The sequence below is a fragment of the Phycodurus eques genome, chromosome 11, assembly GCF_024500275.1.
Source record: "Phycodurus eques isolate BA_2022a chromosome 11, UOR_Pequ_1.1, whole genome shotgun sequence".
NCBI classification, from domain to species: domain Eukaryota; kingdom Metazoa; phylum Chordata; class Actinopteri; order Syngnathiformes; family Syngnathidae; genus Phycodurus; species Phycodurus eques.
Window position 1 is genome coordinate 15,295,558 of NC_084535.1, and position 19,651 is coordinate 15,315,208.

Below are 19,651 nucleotides of genomic sequence, written 5' to 3' on the forward strand. Positions count from 1 at the left end.
ATGTTATCCATATAGTCTACATGTTTGAGGTCCTGCTGGATTCACATTTTTGTGATTGGGCTACAAAAACATGCATGAACCTTGTGAACTGGCATAATGAATTCATTGTGCTGTAGTTCATCAACTGGCTCAACGGAATCTATTTTTTCTACTAATGTTACAGCCTGCATGGTTATATAATATTTCAGGCAGTAGTTTAGCACAAGTAGATGATTTGGGACATTGGGATGCATTTACACGTAATTTTTTTCCAGTTGAAGGGGTGGCTATATTATGTCGACGAGACCACATAACATAAATAAAATAAAGAAAATTGATTGATTAATTCTATGCATTGAATTAATCAGGAATGACAGGCCACACTCACCAATGTGTTATTCCACTGACATCAGGTTAATGAAGGATTTAAAATATTCACAGCTATCTATTTCAGTGGGGTTTTTTCACACGATGGGCGGGCAAGCACTCTAAAGACTATTTGTGTATAAGCAATTAAAAAGTCAATTTCCACAATATGTCACCTTTCAAATGCATACATCCAAGTTAACAATGAATGGTAAATCCATCCATCCATTATCTGAGCCGCTTATCCTCACAAGGGTCGCGGGAGTGCTGGAGCCTATCCCAGCTATCATCGGGCAGGAGGCGGGGTACACCCCGAAACTGGTTGCCAGCCAATCGCAGGGGACGTACAAACAAACAACCATTCACACTCACATTCTCACCTACGGGCAATTTAGAGTCTTCAATCAACCTACCACGCATGTTTTTGGGGATGTGGGAGGAAACCGGAGTGCCCAGAGAAAATCCATGCAGGCACGGGGAGAACATGCAAACTCCACACAAGCGGTGCCGGGGATTGAACTCCGGTCCTCAGAACTGTGAGGCAGATGCTCTAACCAGTCGTACACCGTGTCGCATGACTGGTAAATTATAAGTTAAAAAAAAAAACATGATGACGTTACCAATAATTCAGAAAAGGTAACTTCTGCTGGCACTTAAAATTGGAAATGTATGCGGTTGAGGATCCTTGTAACACGTCTTTATACTGCAATATTAGTTCGTGAAAAAAAATTTCGAATCGGGTCGTTATACTGCAAAACAGACATCAATTTCTCAGAGATTCCCCCTGACTGACATTGTATGAATGCATGTTATTGAATGCATTCAACGGATTGTATTTTTACAGAAACCAATTCAGCGTTCTCTTACATATGTTTCTCCTGTATGGTTACAAAATGTTTCATGCTGCTTTCTTTATCACCAACTAACTGCTCAAAAGAAATGCAATGAATGGTTGTGCATTCAAATTCACAGCACTCATCTAAAATTGAGACCAGAGCTGGCATTCTGAACCAAATATTGAACAAGAAAGGCTTACAATTCTGTCAATCAGAATTAGGTTCAACAGAATAATTAAAATAAAATATATTTTTGCTTGGTAGATCCAAATATGTCAGCGTAGTAAACAAGTTGTCCTCCATCCATATCTCATCTTACCTAATGCAAGCACACAGAGTCAACCTTAAAATACCTTGAAATTTAGACATTACCTGTCCATTAAATCATTTCATACTGCTCTATTACTTTGATCAGATGAAAGGATTACTGGCTTTGCTACAACAACTGTCATCTCTCCCCTGCTCAATCGCAAGCGTGCACATTGCATGACTACGCCTGCACAAATCCCTTTGATCGGTTATAACAATTATTTAAATGCATTGTTTTATAGCTATCACTTAGTCCCACAGAATCTCTGCTCCCGTTTCTCATTAGAGAAATAACATAGATGCATTGCCATATTTTCATCCTGATAAGATGAAATGATGTTGCTCATTTCACTGCACATTAGCCAAACATAAATCAGCCCCAGTTAAAAAAAAAAAAAAGGGCTCATGTAAGACGATGCAGTACTTTATTTAGTCCATTATCTGATTCATAGGCAGGGTTTGACTTATGTTTGAGCCAGTGAAGGCAGCCTTGAACAATAAAAGCATACATATGTGTGCAGTGACCTGGTCATATTTCACAGTCTCAACCAACCTTTACTTCCAATAAAGGAAACGTCGTCAATCAACTTGTGCACTGGGGCTGCTGTTAGAGCTATATATTTTCACAATAGTCACTCAGTGCACTTCCTTGCCCCACAAGCTCGAATGTCTATCTGTGGCTGTTATTGCAGTGCTCCTAGGCTGCTACATTGCGCATTGTTTTTATGTTACCGTTCCCTCAGTTTTGTGGATAGAGGAGGTAGCAAATTATTTAAAAATTTGTAGCAATAAAGGTCATTATCACCTATTTTTCTAACTCTTCACTAAATGGATTTTCATATTGGCTGGATGCTGTTAGGCGTCGTATTAGCAGAGTGGGGTGGCATTGATAACAAATATATACACTTAATACTATATATATATATATATATATATATATATATATATATATATGTATATATAAGTTAAGAGACCACTGCAAAATTATTAGTTTCTCAGATTTTGCTATTTATGGGTATATGTTTATATATATATATATATATATATACTTATATATCTTTCCAGCTACTATACCGTCATTAAGAGCATTTATTTGCAGAAAATGAAACAATTATTTGAAGATCCAGTGCTTTATTGGTCTCTTGATTTTTTTCCCCCCAGAGCTGTATATAGAGTATATTCATTTTCTGAAACGAACTGAAAACAATATGGAAAAATGCTGTGGATTTAGGATAATGACGGTAGTAGGATACAAAGCTGTAGCATGCTGTGCCATGCTTTATTTTCTTTGTCTAGTTGGTGAATTAGCCGGCACGGTGGACGACTGGTTAGCACATCTGCCTCACAGTTCTGAGGACCCGGGTTCAAATCCCGGCCCCGCCTGTGTGGAGTTTAAATGTTCTCCCCGTGCCTGTGTGGGTTTTCTCCAGGCACTCCGGTTGCCTCCCACATCCCAAACACATGCATGGTAGGTTGATTGAGGACTCCAAATTGCCCATAGGTGTAAATGTGAGTGCGAATGGTTCTTTGTTTCTATGTGGCCTGCGATTGGCTAGCGACCGGTTCAGGGTGTACCCCGCCTCCCACCCGAAGATAGCTGGGATAGGCTTCAGCAGTTTGCGACCCTAGTGAGGATAAGCGGTAAAAGAAAATGGATGGATGGACATATTATGCAATGTGTCACATTATTTACATAGATGACAAGCTGTCAACATCCTGCCTAGACCCCTGAAACACAAGCTTATTGTTTACTTGATCCTAGGCATGCAATGGAAAACTGAACTGTATTGCTTGGTCGAAATGTAGCTATTAATAGGAACATAACCTAGTCCCAGAAATGCTACTAAACCTGTCAACTGACACCCGCACAATAAAGGCGGCCTCTCCACTAAGTCAGTGTGCCATGTTCTTCAGTAGTGACTCACGCAATCCTTCACACTCAGCTTTGCAAATGGAAGTGCTCATCTTACAGGAAGTTAAAACGAGTGCTTCCTATAACCTGCGTCGATCACTCCATGAGGACAAGCCATATCTGTGAAAGTGTCATTTTCTAGAAGCCTTGTGCGGATCCACTCAGACAAAGGCAGATTAATAGTACGTTACTGTCGTTGAGTCTAAAGACAGATATTGGGATCAAAAGCTTACAGGTATTTCCTGTGGGATTTCTGCCTAGTTTAAGTACAACTGCTAGTGACTGTCAAAGGGTGTTTAGATGTGTTATTAGGATTCCACATACTGTAGTTTCCAGGAAGGACACGCCCTGCTCTAATATTACTGACTCCAGCACACGCGCCGCTGCACTATGATCGGCTGCTGTATCCCTGTAGAACATGCCCTACTGCTTCCAGACGGGAAAAGAAGTATGTGACTTAAGTGTGGCGGCGTTATTATGTTTCCCACTAACCCTAACCCACCCTAATCCAAACCTTAACCCATCCTAAACCTCCGTGAGCCTCAACCCTAGCCCTTTGTTTTTATTTCGTACAAATTGTAATCCATGATTGTGATGGTCATCTCGTTACATCTGCGCAACCTGCCCTTCCGTGACGCAGAAGCCAATCATGTTGCAGTGTGGTGTCTGCTGCCTGGAAACTGTGTGAGAATCCTAGTAACGCTGTTTAGACAGTTTTTTAACAATTATTCCTTTCCCCACATCTTTTTATAGTATAGAGCCCACAAACCTTTACTCAGGCTCCTACAGTATATCATTTGAATATTTCATTGGTTGAATTATGTTCTGTACAGTGGAAGTGGCCTAAGAAAGATAAACAATACAATGCATACAAGTCAGACTCTGTTTGTGTGTCTTGATGAATACCTTTTACTTGAAAGAATCAAGGGATGTGGAAAAAGAATGTACAACAAATTGATTAGATTGCATTTAAAAAATATTTCTACTTTAAAAAAACAAAAAAAAAGTATTCTTTGTTTACAAAAATAATAAAAAAAAAAAATAATTTTTAAAATTAATTTAACATTGACAACAACAGCAAATTAGGTGTTATTGTCCTGTAGACAAACTAGTAACCAGTGACCTGCTTGTTGCGGCCAAGAAATGCACTCCATTTTGCCGCAAGACCACATTAATCAATCATTAAACAAATCGATTCCTCACAATCCAGCAACATTTATTTGTTGAATTCCAGACTGTAGATGATATTTATAATTTGACAACAGTGTCCATTTAGACACTTCTTAATAGCTGGAATCTTGAACTTCAAAAAGTCTAACATGAATCATCTTTTATTCCATACTTCTCCGTGAAGTTGAAACCCTTTGAGGTTGTCAAATTTTAAAGATTAAGAGATACAATCCCCATAGTCTGTAATGTAGTGTGGTATTTGTGTCACACTTCTGAAAGATTTTGCAGCTCAGCTCATTTTACATTTTATTAGTGCTCGTTAAGTGTTAAAATCCGCCATTTGATTTTAACAGTGCAAAAGTCAAAACCGTTTCGTAAGGTTTTGCCTCTCCACATCAGTGTGGATGAATTTACAGTATCTTAATGGTAATAACAGTTAAGCTATATTTAATGCTCTCTGTACTTTATTTTTTACTTCACACTTCAGATGGGATTTGTCACATATTAGCAGTAAAAAGCACAAGTTTGAGTTCTTTAAGTGACTTCTTGCACATTGTGAGAAGATTTATGAGAAAATTGACTCTTTGACTCTTATACGAAAGGTTGCAAGATCTGTTATGTAATACCTGACAAGTTTGAATATTGATTTTGTAAGTCTCTCACAAAGGGAGTGTATTACCATCATTGCATCACAGAAGAAAAGTGTCCTTGCCTGTAACGCCATCCTAGATGTTGTCAATCTTAGGATTAAGGTGATAAGAACTAAAGTATAAGCTGCTCTGATTATCTTGTTGGATCAGTCCAAACCACAAGATGTGAAAGAATGACAAGATCCTTCAGCACATCTGCTCTCTGAAATCCCCTTCTGTTTGGCCTGCCTTTCTGAAAAGATCACCATTGGACCATTGTCAGCATGCCATCTGCTCTGAACATACCGACATAGCTGCATAATACACTTAATCATGTCATTAACATCATTATTACTAGATTTCTTTTGATCACAGAACTCAGTGATCTGGACTCAAGTAGGCTTTAACTTCAGTCCCTATCTTAAAAAATGTTACACCGTATTTTCACGACCGTAAGGCGCACTTGAAAGTCTTACATTTTCTCCAAAATGGACGGGGCGCCTTATAATGTGGCGCGCCTTATGTGTGTACTGAGTTCCAACATCTATAAATGTTGTGTGATGAGCGCTCCGCTCGACTTTTTTTAAAATTATATTTTTTTTAAGCATTTCCTGCCAAGACGCTGCTTACACAGAGGAAAAGCGGACGTGGCTGAGGACAGGGGAAGGACGCTAAAGCCACGCCCCCAGTAGGGATATAGCGGCGTTTTTTTTTAAATTAAATTTTTACTTATTTTTTTTTTTTACCGTTTAACTGACTGGGAGCATTTCCGGGGTGTGCATTGTGCAAAACAACATTGATTTGGCTAAGGACCCCCGAGCAGCCGCGAGAGAATTCAAGATCAACGAATCCATGGTTCGCAAGTGGAGGAAGCAGGAAAACGAGCTTCACCAAGTCAAGAAGACGAAGCTGAGTTTCCGCGGGAAAAAAAAGAAAAACAAAACGCGGAAACAAGGCGAGGTGGCCCGAGTTGGAAGACCAACTCGAGCAATGGATTAATGAGCAAAGAATAACTCGGGGCTTGCCATCATTCAGGGAGGCTCGACTAACCGCTGGACATCGGTGTAAACTGGGCGTTCAAAGTAAAGTTGCGAGCGACATGGAAGCGATGGATGACAGATGGCGAACACAGCTTTACTAAAACTAGGAGGCAGACGCCGGGCGAGTTCCGCCACAATTTGTGAATGGATTGTGGATGCTGGGGCTAACGTGTCTGCTTGCACTGTTGTTCGAGCTTTCGCACGGCAACGAGACTGACTCGAACCTGGCGTGTTTGATTGAGAACTTGCCCAGCTGTTCATTTCGGATACAGAAGATGAGGACTTTGATGGATTTGTGGATGAGGATTGATCAAAAAATAACGTGAGTACATTGTTAAATTCTTCAATAAAGTACAACTGAACTCAGTTTTGCTCCCGCTGCCTTTTTAAAAACATTGTTTTAGCGTGAATGCATGCTACCGTATGTTTTACCATACCATATGTTGGCCTGCGCCCAATAATACGGTGCGCCTTATGTCTGTGCTAAATACAGAGATAGACCCCGTAACTGACACTGCGTCTTTTAATACGGTGCGCCCTATGGTCGTGAAAATACGGTACTTGTTTCTCTGTAAAATTGCAGTAATAATTGTAACAGTCTGCAGACCTAAAGCCATATTCTGTAAAGGAGTACAGTTAGGTAGTAATGGTTCCAATGTCAAAAGTTAAATAACAGATCTGTATGCCACAACCTTTTGACACCTTTCTTTATGGCATAAATTAGAGTAATATGGTACGTAAAAGGTGGAGGTAACCATGCTGAAATTCATCCATTCGTTAAACCAAAGAATGTCACTCCTGTACAACAATAGGAATAGAAATAATACAGACTCTACCTGTTCTCCAACACTTCTGTCTTCTTTTCGGAACTTTTACATGCCAGAAAGCAAGAAAAAAGACGTTTCCTGCTCCAATAATTGTCATAGTCATTTTTTTTTTTTTTTTTTTTTTTTTATAACTATGTCATGCTCAGTCATCAATATTTACTTCATTGTTTGACGTGAAGCCATAATACTTTTCCATTCCCATCAGCAGACCTGGTCTGCTTGTTCTCTCCATTTCTTTCCACACTTCCTATCCATAATAAAAATCCATTATTGAGGAGACGACGAGCTTTGTTAATACCACTAACTCTCGTCAGGTCGGAAGATGCATTAGGTTGAGGCGACCGTGCTAAACGATGAGGCCTCACTTAGACTCATTACTCTTGATTTTGGGCCAAATTGTGATTTAACAACACAACCCCTGGTGGCTTTGACCTTTGTCTGAAGACTTGCACAGTGTATGTTCTATTTATGTGTCTCGGTTTTGTGCCTTGTGCTATATGCTGAGGACATATATCTGATTTGTAATTTGTAATAATTCAAACAAGAGTTATTTTCCCATTTGGTTCATGCACAAGACTGCATTAGATCTATCCATCATTCCCAATCTTCCCAGTCATTGTTTATGTAGGACCATGTATGAATGCATTCTGAGTTACAAACACCCTGTTGCCTACTTATCATTTGCATGAACTTAAAAGAGATACAATACTGCATACAAATAATTAGTATTCACTGTTCTTTTCTCTTCTGATAAGTTAATTTCGGAAACCACTTTCCTATTATAAGAGGTTTCAGTATAGTTTTCTTTAGTTAGGTTTTAGTATACACCAGTCACAACGTAGACCACCGTGGCTTTACATGCAAATACATGAAGATAATACTTGGTAAAACACATTACTATGTGAAACATTTTCTGATGACTCTAATCCAAATAAATTCAAATAGGAGTATGTAATCATCATGATAAAATGTAATTATATACTGTACCTCAGACATGTTGAAGACCAGACAGGTCTTGTATTTCATTAATGCATCATGTTATGAAAAACATTTAAGAAATTGATGTTAATACTGTATGTTAGATTTCACAAAAAACATTCTCTAAGCATATTTATCATCCTATTTTCTAGCTTTAAAACAAAAATAGGAAAATAATGCAATCCTACCTTGGATGCATATTATGTGCTTACAGCCAAGAGTACTCTTAAACCTAACCTAGATCAGCCTACAGAATTCTAGCCCTGATATTCGCCTGATTAGCTATCGCATGTGATTTCCCAGATCAGGTCCAACATATTTTGTCGGGTAGGGCAAAATGTTTGGCTCTACAATACCCCTATGACGCCAAAATGAAAAGTCTCATGTTAGATTTTTTGGGACATCTTCCGTGTAGTGTGAAATATCAATGACAACTCTCCGACAGCACGCCGTGTCGTCAACCAATAGGATTGACACAACAAAACAAAAACAACAACTTACAGACTTAAAACATGAACAGCCATTATGTCGGCAAACTATCAAGTGTCAGTCAATGTGACAGATAATGTTAACACAAAGAAGAAAACCATCCATCCATCCATCCATTTTCTGAGCCGCTTATCCTCACAAGGGTCGCGGGAGTGCTGGAGCCAATAGAAGAAAACCAAAGAAAGTTAATTGACAGAACATTTCAATTCATTTTTTGTCGGTCTCAAGTCCACATTTATAACCTAAAAATGTCATTAAATACCCTACCCTACAGAATGTATGGAAATATTTCAGCAGACATCAAAGGCATAAATCAATTTGATCATAAGTCTATTTTTTGGATTGTACTCTGCATGCAGAAATAATTTTTTCCCCCCATCTCTGCATTAATTTGCTTCATTTGCCCGTCATATAGCCAACTGAACCAAACATGCACATTTGCTTCAAACATATCTCCAGCATGATTAACTGAGTATTTCAGTAATGAAAGTCTTTTTTAGCAATCATGTTTCAGTGTTGCAATTTAATTTTTTTTCAAGTTGACCTACTTTATTAAGAAAGAATAGCAGCACGACAAAACTGCTTCACTTTGAGGCTATTTAGAAATGAAGCTCTTGTTTGGGTATGTGGATATCATAATATTTAACATGATTTAACATATTGTTTCATGAAGGGTTATTTAATAGATATGATCACTTACTAATTGGGCATCATAACTAGGAACAGGCATTACATTCAATTATTCAGTTAATTGATCATAACAAATGTTGATTGTGCGAAACTGATTATTGATTAATTGTGAGGCAGTAAAGGCAAAAAGAACTATATTACTTGGCTGCAACCAGTAGAGGCGCTGTTGCTGCAGTTGCATCTAGTTCGAGAATAACATGGCATCAGCTATGGGGAGTTGAGGTACACAGACCTGCACTATGGTGCAACTCTCCCAGGCAGCATTTTTTTCTGCACAATATGACTGGCATGGCATGTTCAGTAGATTCTACTTCTAGGACATTTTCCTACTCATCAGTTAAGTTTAAGTTTCACGTAAACAATTAGTACAGCAGGACACACATCGCCACCAGGGTATTCCCTGTATACCACACACAATGTGAAAAGAGACACCCCATAGAAGTTACTCAAAGCTTTATTAGCCTATTGATAACCTATGTCTAACGTAACCAAAACATTAGAATCAATATTACCTTCATATCCACGAATGCCCAAGAGACATACAGTACATTAATCTGTGGTGGTTTATGAGAAAACATGATAAAGTACCAAACACTGAGGCGGGGGTGAAACCTAATTAAGGTACTGAAGCTGTTGGTCATAGACAAAAGTCAGTTCAAGGCCAAACTGCTGCACAGTGTATTAAAGCAGCAGTCCCAAACCTTTTTTGCACCATGGACCGGTTTCACATAAAGACATGCAGTGGACCCCTGTACATTCGCGGTTCAGCACCCTCAGATTTACTGATTCGCAGAATTTTTGTTCTAATTTTTTAACTTCAAATTTTGAAATTTTTTTGGGGTGGGACCAACTCCCATTTTTCGTGAAATACGCTTATTGGCAGTATGTCCCTGCTTATTCAATAATTTTGGCGGTTAAAAAAAGAACATTCTTTTCAGTGCACTTATAATGCCGTCCATTATTCGTGGATTTTCGCTATTGTTGGTAGGGTTTGGTCCTTATCCTCCATGAATAGCGGGGGTCCACTGTATCCTGATGAACCAGAAGAGAAACAAATAAAAACAAAATACAAAAATATTCTGTCACTGATGGTGTAGTGGTACACTCGCCTGACTTTGGTGCAGGCAGTGTGGGTTCAGTTCCCACTCAGTGACGGTGTGAATGTGAGTGTGAATGGTTGTCTGTGTCTATATGTGCCCTGTGACTGACTGGCGACCAGTTCAGGGTGTAGTCCGCCTTTCGCCCGAAGTCAGCTGGGATAGGCTCCAGCGTCCCGCGACCCTAACCAGGATAAGCGGTGTTGAAAATGGATGGATGGATGGATAAATATACTACTATATTAGTAGTATATACTATACTACTACTTTTTTTTCTTTCCAAAAATTCCAAAGGCTCGTCTTTTAACCGCAGTTGCTTGCGCTCCATGTGCCAAAGCAGTTGTGTTAGCTTCATTGCCTCATTTGCAAGCCTGTCGTGACATACTATACACAGCGTGTTTGGTGCATGCGAGTCAACTAGCAATACATTTTTACCTGGAAGTAAGTAGGACTATACTGCTCTTAGTACTTAAATATAGCTTTTCCTTTCTTGGAAGTTGAAGGCTCTTTTTCTGTGTCATAATTTCGCCTGTTCCGCTTTTCGAAAAGCTCCCCAAATACGTCTTTTTTTTTTTAAACACAATTTTGCTAGCTTGAGGGGTTACTTTTTTCCTGTATCATGTGATAAAGATGAGCGTTTTGACAGAGGCACAGGTGGATACACATGACTTCCAAAGTTCAACTTCTTTCAGGCTCTGAAGACTGAATATTTTTTGTTCAGTCTCCCTGTGCGACCCCGTTGCCAGTTCGTGGCACAGTGGTTGGGGACCCCTTTATTAAAGTACTCAGCAGAGCCCGCCATCTGAGAGTTGTTCATCCAACACAGTAGGGAAGCAACGGCACTTGTAATGCAGCATGGGTAACAAAGACAATCTCAACTCAACATACAGTCGGTGTGTGGATCTAAAAGGCAAGACCCAAACAAGGTCCGGAAATACAGACAAAAAAAACCCAAAAAAAGCAAACCATACTGCACATAAAGTCGACCAAATAGACCAATTATAGATGCACAGCGGAATACCACAAAGTATTTGTGTCTTCACACTTAGTCTTCAATTCAGATTCCCATTTCACTGTCTTTCACACAAATAGTAGTACCTAAAAAGAGCTGTTGCTATTTTCCATGTGAGGACTATCGTGCTTCAGGGTGCAGTTCAGTCATTATGCAGGCTCATTTGAAAGCAAAAAGTCTCATTGTCATATTAGAAAAATAATTTTCGTGATGCTGGTCTTACTCTGGTTTTGGAGGGCAAGCAAACCAAAAGACAATATTGTCTTAATTCTCACAAAAACTTAACAATTATTCCCCTCGACACATTCCATCATTTTATAGAAAGTCTTCCAACATCTGTAGAAGATGGTATACTGTAGCTGCAAAGGCCAACAAAATAATCTTCCAATACTAGTTATAGCACAGTATTTGCAAGGTGTCCGAGTACTGTTGAGTTTGAGTTTTGTGTTCATGGTCAAAAGAAATGAGGCAGAACAAACAAACAATTTACATAATTTTTAACCTTCCTCAATTTGTTTTCTGTCATTACACGCCAGATGTTTCATTCAGAAAAGCGGTACCTTGACTTTTTAATGGAATTATTGTACATGCATTGTGAGTTTCTGTTGGAAAATGATCAGCAGCACAAGATGCAGATTGTGTGTGATAGACAGCAGAGTGCATTTTGGTGTAGTGTTGTCGGCACAATAGCACTAGGATCACTTTGACAAGGGGATTAAATGGATTTATGTCTCTGGATTAGAATGTAACCAGCTGGGTATATTTGTGAAAGAAAGGGTGTGGAGTCTGTGTGTGTGTGTGTGCGTGCGTGCGTGTGCGTGCGTGTGTGTGTGTGTGTGAGATAGAGAGAGAGAGAAAGAAAAAGAGTTTGTGTTATACACGGTTTATTTTAATGGCCTTAGGAGGTTATTGTGCTGTTCGAGTGAATCTTATTTTCTTTAGAGAGCAGGACAATGACATCATAACCTTGGCATCAAAAGATCGTAGATTACATTCTTATAATGTATTTCACAATTTTTTATCATTTAGTCATCACTGAAAACATGATGATGGAATTTTAGTTGTTTGGGTCAGTATTTCCATCGATCCATTTTCTGAGCCGCTTCTCCTCACCAGGGTCGCGGGCATGCTGGAGCCCATCCCAGCTATCATCGGGCAGGAGGCCGGGTACACCCTGAACTGGTTGCCAGCCAATCGCAGGGCACATACAAACAAACAAGCATTCACACCAATGGGCAATTTAGAGTTGTCAATTAACCTACCCTGCATGTGTTTGGGATGTGGGAGGAAACCGGAGTGCCCGGAGAAAACCCACACAGGCACGGGGAGAACATGCAAACTCCACACAGGCGGGGCCGGGGATTGAACCCCGGTCCTCAGAACTGTTTTGCAGACGCTCTAACCTGGCGGGCCCCCCGTGCCGCTGGGTCAATATTTAAAAAAGAAATTAAGACCAAAGGAATGAAGTGATTAATTCAAAACTGAGTAATTTCATGAAAGAAAGTCAACATACAATGATAAAAACGTTTTTGCATTTCATGTAGATTAAGTTAAAATAATAAAACAAGTGATTTAATAAATGAAAAAGTCAATATTTTAGAGAATTAGTATTTAATTTTACAGAAATGAAGTCACAGTATTAATGTATGTATAAATGTATTATTTAACCGAAGTTACAATAAGCCACACCACACCTTTGTACAGTGTGAAATATACATTTATTAATAATGTAAGGTCTCGCCTTTCAAATATAGTGAAGTAAAGGCATCATTGTTGATGTCTTTTTTCAGTCTTTGCAGTCTTTACATCATCCTTATTTGTTTGCTTGACAAATATCATCATTATGCTTTGCCTGTATGCTTTTTCAGCAAGTCTTTTCATCATCAAGCTTTGTGAACAAAGTATTCAAAATGTATTCAGGTGAACAATGAGTCAAAATGAAGCATTCCACAAAGTTACATTTTTGCTGAGAAAATGTTTGCCAAAAAGTGTACTATATTTTTATTTTAATGAGGCATAGACAAACTCGTCATCTAAAACAGAATCGAAAACATTGTTCACAAAACTATGATCTAAATGTTTTTGTGCATGGTGTCTGAGAGGGAACCAGTGATGATGGTAAGTTCGTGGGTCAAATCATCGTTTGAATTTGGGCAACAAACCATTTTAAGGAGGTAGGAAGTTGTTTTGTGGGTTAAATTGGTCTTTGCTGCCCATTGTTTCTAACTGGCCTGATTTATTTTGGCAAACATTAATTAGACATTGCATGTGTTACTGCATTTGGGATTTTAGTTTTATTAGAAAATAAATCTATATAATGAGCGCATTTAAAAAAAAAAAAAAAAAAAAAAAAAAAAAAAAAAAAAAAAAGTATTTTTGTGTGTTATTTAAGCCAAGAATGAATCCTGGTGAAAACACTTAATGACTGACTGACTGTTTTGCTTTTTTATAGGCAGTCTATGGACTTTAAACATCTAATTTTGCATGTACTCCAGCTGCAAAAATCTTAATTAAGCATGCATATACTGTAAAAATCTTATTTTCTTAGACTCCTTGAATAGTGTGTCACATGATTTCCCCCCTCACCTCTGCACATCACTCATCACAAAGATAGAATTTAAGAATTTTCATTGGCACAAAACTGCCACTGTGCAATATTTTCAATTAGCAAATCACATGGATAACACATGCTCACCTTTGCCTGCTCTGACACGGTGGATTCGTTTATCACACGTGCGCACACACGCACACACACACATTTATATGAAGGGTCTTCTTTGCTGTTTTCTGCAATGCATTACAAGTATCCTCAAGCAGCTCGTTTTCCAGAGAAAATATCCAATGCCATGAATTAAATTTATTTGAAGTCCTTCATGCTAAAATAAATAAATTAAAGTGCCCTTCATAACACAAAGCGTAATTCCGAAGATGTGCTGTACAGCCCGCAAGCATTATGTTTCATAGCTTTTATTTTATTTTTTATTATTATTTTTTTTATAAAGTCGTTTAACAATCTTGCTAGATTTTTTATCAGCCTCTGAAATGTTCAAGGCAATGTAATACTTTTAATCAGATGAACTAATAAGGGCTCAACCTTGCCATGTACTACACTGTATGAATAAGGACAGGAAATACTTGTACAAAATAAGAAATCTAGGGGTTATGTGAGCTCACTTGCATGTGATTTTTCAATGCCTTGCATGCTACCATGCAAAGGCCAGTCCAAGTCTGCATGCTGCTTAATGAATGTCTTCCTTTCTTTCTCTTTGCCTGTCCGTGCTTCCAGAAGAAAAATATACTGAAGGTGGGTATAATCCCGGCTTTCAGCTCTTTATTAAAGTGGGTGTGCAAATGTGAATATTCGTGGCTGATGGAACCTAAAATAAATGTTAGCAAATGTTTTGATGCAGGCAACTGTTGTATTAGTGTTGTTGATATGGTAAGTGTGGATGATCAGGTTGTGATCATTGCCTCCACCAAGGTTTCAAGTTGTTTGCTTATCTAGCTGTGTCTTAGAAAATAAATATAAAGAGAGGATTTTTTTTTCAACAAATTCATAAAAATCAACAAAAGGGTTGAAAATCCTGTCAAATAATACTGTAAATGCCACATACAGTATACCTTTGCAACATATTTTGTATTCTTTCTCCAAAGATTAGTTTAAACTATGGTACGTTCTAATTAATAATTCTTGCAGTAAAGGCCCTTAACCTGAAGTCAACCATGTATTTTTTAACATGCATAATTGCCTAACACCCCATTGTGCTACTACTGTACATAAATATCATCCTGTTTAAGCGTTGAGAAAAAAGTATTTCAAATGTTGATGTAATTTCATTGAATGATTATACAGCACAATCAAGAAGTCAACGCTGCTGTTTATTACAGTTATTTTTATAATTACGATTATTTACTATTTTACTATCCTTATTTGATTTTCAAATGTTATGTAAAGGAAAATTCAATACAATTGTGCACAGAGGTTGGCCTTGGTAAGGCCAAGCATAACTTGATTAGAGATGATTCAGACTGGAATTGTGCAATTTTCTTCTGTTCGACTTTCACAAAAGAACTGATATTTGCGGGAAAAACATTGCAATTTATCGCAGCCTAATTTCGGTACACAATCAAACACTGTTCAGTAAAATCAATTCATTTTCTGTACTGCTTATCCTCACTAGGGTCGCGGGGTTGCTGGAGCCTAGTTCAGTAAAATATTTCTGCAAATAGTGGTCTCCACGTAAATAGAAACCGTGTCCCAATTACTCGCTAAGTACATCATCCAATTAGACAAACGCCATGTTGTCCTCAGGAGAGAAAAAAAAAAAGGTCATTAAAGAGTTAAAATATAAGCCAATTTGACATAATTTCTAATCAGAAGAGTGGGACCTAACGAGGCAGGTTCCAATTCTCCCCGATTTATTCAAGTGTGGATTCGGTGTTCGGTGCAGTTATTAAAGATTATATTATGTGGAGATGGTGTCTTAGCTTTTCAATAAATTGACAGGGGTCACTCCGTAATGTTGTGTTTATTTTCAAGGGATATATGCACATTAAGATTAATTGGGTCCATCCTGCCTTGGTACTTTTTCCATTTCTCTGCATTTGTCCATTAAATGTATTTTATTTGGTTTTGAACTCCAGTTTCACTTGACATATACTGTGATATATACTGCATAATTTCAACCAAGCACCATTATATATAGGTTGAACATCATATATATGTCTATATATTAATTTCCAGTATAATTTGTTTAATATTATTAAAATATGTATCGTCAAATAAAGGCCTCTGCCAATAGGAAAAAGGAGATGTGTATTTTAGGTGGGGTGTTAATTTGTGGACCATGCATTTGAAAATGGCATCTATTATAGTGGAGGCCACTATTAGGGAATACTGTATATGGTATTTGGAACATTACAATACTAGTATAACCGGGATGATAATAGTTAGTCTATTCTACACTTTATTGGGCTTGTGACAGGCATATTTAAATTAATTTAATGTCCATATGCTACACGGATGACAGAGTTGAAGTTGGTGTGGGACTTCTTCACTGTGGATGAAAATCTGTGCATTTTAAATCTCGGATACGATGAAACATGAATGACGATGTCTGAATGAGTAAGTAGCCGATGACGCATTCCAACTGCGAATGCTCATCAGGCTTGACCCTGTGTGTGCACGCCTTCCTATTCCTCTCCCTCCCACTCTTCCTTATCACATCCCTTCCAGTAACACAGACATCTACTATCAAAAGAGATGTCTTTGTGTCCCTTTTTTACATACAAAAAAATTTTTTTTTTTTTTTTTTACATAACTTCCCATGATCCCTTGTTCTCTGCTGACTGTGCTCTTGTTTTCCTTTTTAAGGTCTGGCACACCTGATGATGGGCGACCAAGGTATGAGCTCTGTTCCTTTTTTCCTGCCTTCCCTCCATTGTCCCTAATGATGTCATTGTGATCTGAAATGTATATGTTTGACACCAGGACAAAACTTGACACTTCTAATGTGGTCTTTCATTAGAATGACCTCGTTAATTCTTCAGAGTTAATGACCACTTTTACGAGCTGAATTGTCTTTTTGACTCCACACTCTGGTTAGGTCATTTTTCCCCCCATTCTGTGTTTACAGTAAATTTAGATGGTTTACTGTGTTAACGAAAGGGCTTTTAAATATAATGCCTTCATTGTAATCACTACAATGTAGAGGTTTCTGTCATTTTAGCTCCTGCTTATCCTTCAGCCATTGTTCATGCAACCATATTTGTTTCCATTTTTGTTTCCATTTCATCTGTATTTGCACACAGATTGTGCAACCATCAAGCCTCTTTCTCTTTTTCATTTCTTGATCCAACATTGCGCTTATTGGTGTCTCCTCCTCTCCTTTTGTTCTCCTTATTTTGGTTGGTACTTGCTTACACTATGGAACCATCTCATCAAAACTCATAGGTAAAACCAAAGGTACTTCCGAACTCTGTGCTCTTAATTTATTACCCGATGGCATTCACGTACCCAATAACGTAGTTGAGGTCAGTGGCACTTTTAAATAGCTGTCTTCAAGGTAGGTACAGCTTTTGCTTCACACATTCAATATGTGGCCTGCCTGCTGTATGAGAGGACACAACGACACGGGCAAAAGAACATTATATGTTGCTGTCCATGGTTCAAATAATGGGTTTTGTGTTGTGTGAGGCGTGGTCATAGTGTTGTGGGCCTCCCATCCTGGCTGTGATCCTCACCTCTTCTCCCTGTGGGGTAAGTGGGCGTCTGATCTTTGCCGTTTGACTCTCCTCCTCAGGGCAGAGAGGGGAAACTTGGCTTCTAAGGTCCCTACTCAGCATTCAAGGTAAAGCCTTATTCCTTTTTTTTGTGGTCAACCAAGCACAATCTAGCAAGTTGTGGTTCAATAATTGGGCATTACACATACTCAAGTAGGAGAAGATGCACTTTTGTGATGCTGAGACATGCCATTGTTCCATTTGCTTGATGTAGCTGTTTACTGTCACTAACTACATTTTTCAGTAGTTGTGTAATTTTAAATATACTGTATTTTGCATAGCTGCATCTGAGCAGGTAAGCGTCTAATTCTTACCATTAAGTAATATTTTACTAAGTGTTAGTTTCTATTTTGCTAGAAGGCCTTGCTTACAACATCTACAGTATAACAATGTCTTAACTTGTTCAAAAAAAACCACACAAACACCCAAAATGTGATTTAGATTGCTTACATTTTGCATGAATAGAAATTGCCATTTTCTGTGTTCTAAGGTAAGTGTCATTTCCCTACTCGATCTCATGTGTGTTTAAGGCTCTGCACATTGAAGTATGTTGCCTACAGGAGCTGCTCATTATTTCAGAGTGACGGATTATCCAGATGCACAAGAATGCCACAGTAATTGACCTTAGAATTTATACATAACAGTATAGTGAGTGGAACCTCTAAAGTCAGACTGAATCCCTTCTGGAATGCTGGTAGTTCAGAATTTGCTATTTGCATTATCTTACAGTAAATTCACTAAATTCAAACTGTCACCTCATAAAACCTTTGTTAATTGTACAGGCAATGCCATCCATCCATCCATTTTCTGAGCCGCTTCTCCTCACTAGGGTCGCGGGCATGCTGGAGCCTATCCCAGCTATCATCGGGCAGGAGGCGGGGTACACCCTGAACTGGTTGTGTACAGGCAATGTTCAGAGTAAGATGTTAATAATCAACAAGTATACTCTGAAGTTAACCACTAATCACCATTAATACACAGAAACAATAAAGTACTCTCAACTTTAATGGTGACTACCGAAAAAGTCATGTTGCTAATGCACCTCAGGCATCTTGTTCTATTGAATCCTGAGAATTTTCCCCAAACTGTTGGTTGTTTTTTTTTAATTCAAATTTTGATGTACCACTTGATAAGAACAGTAGAACAAAAACACACACTAGAAACAATTTCTAGAAAACGCAATGGTTCGATGACAATTGCATCTTTTGTAAAATCAGTCAATCAATCAATCAGTCAGTCAATCAATTAACAAATTATTGTAGGTGACCTAATTCCAATGCCGGGGATGGACAGTTGCATACAGTGAAATAGAATTAGAGCTGACTCATATGAGTTGTAATTGTAAATTACACAACCTGCTTGTACATTTTACTTGGCTCTGCAGCCAACACGGTGATGAGTAACATTGAAACAAGGCATTTTGTATCAAATATTCATGCTGAACTGCTTATGAACCCAATTGTGTGACTTTTTGCATTTGAGTTCTACTGTTTACTGATGATGATGATGGATGTGATCAACTAGGTGCAATACGCTATGAAATGGCGACAATAATAGCCATTCAATGTATTGATAGCAGCAAAATCCCAATTTATAGTGTAGGTATGTGTCATTTATGTGTCCACAGAATGTGTTGATGCACCAAACAAAATAGCTTTGGAATTAACAGAAGGGACGCCACAGGAAGAAGACATTGCTGATGCGGCACAAACCTGACATGTGCAGCACTTTGCCTTTAATACAGGCTTTGGTTAGTTGCCCCCATGTGGTGCAAACCTGCGCAGTCCAGTTATGTAATGTGTAGTCCCACACTTAAACAGTATATCCTCATTTGGGTGTTAAAACCAGGAGGGACAATGGCTTGAGGTATTGATGGTGAAAATAGGATGCACAACATAAGTAAATATACTCCAGACATTGTTGGTTCTTGATGTCCTCCTGTGGTCTATTAACCACATACTGGGTTTATCTTTTGTTTGGCTTTGCTCCTTTGAGAATGGGCTAGTGTATGTGTGCAGCATTTAGCTAGTGCACT

The 19,651-nt window shown here is 38.4% G+C and overlaps 1 protein-coding gene across 21 annotated transcripts in view; it reads left to right on the forward strand.

Annotated features, from left to right (window-relative positions):
* The window catches only part of LOC133409403 (neurexin-1a-like), a 247,800-nt gene that overhangs the window by 4,991 nt on the left and 223,158 nt on the right, over positions 1–19,651 (forward strand). For 9 of the 21 annotated variants that reach the window (XM_061689309.1, XM_061689310.1, XM_061689319.1 and 6 more), the window contains exons 3-5: positions 14,621–14,638; positions 16,709–16,738; positions 17,637–17,684. The exons of 5 other annotated variants lie outside the window; for them this stretch is intronic. In XM_061689309.1, the coding sequence (XP_061545293.1) occupies positions 14,621–14,638; positions 16,709–16,738; positions 17,637–17,684 (96 nt within the window). The remainder of the gene's footprint in view (positions 1–14,620; positions 14,639–16,708; positions 16,739–17,636; positions 17,685–19,651) is intronic. 7 more of the 21 variants (XM_061689315.1, XM_061689316.1, XM_061689318.1 and 4 more) reach the window with 3 other exon arrangements.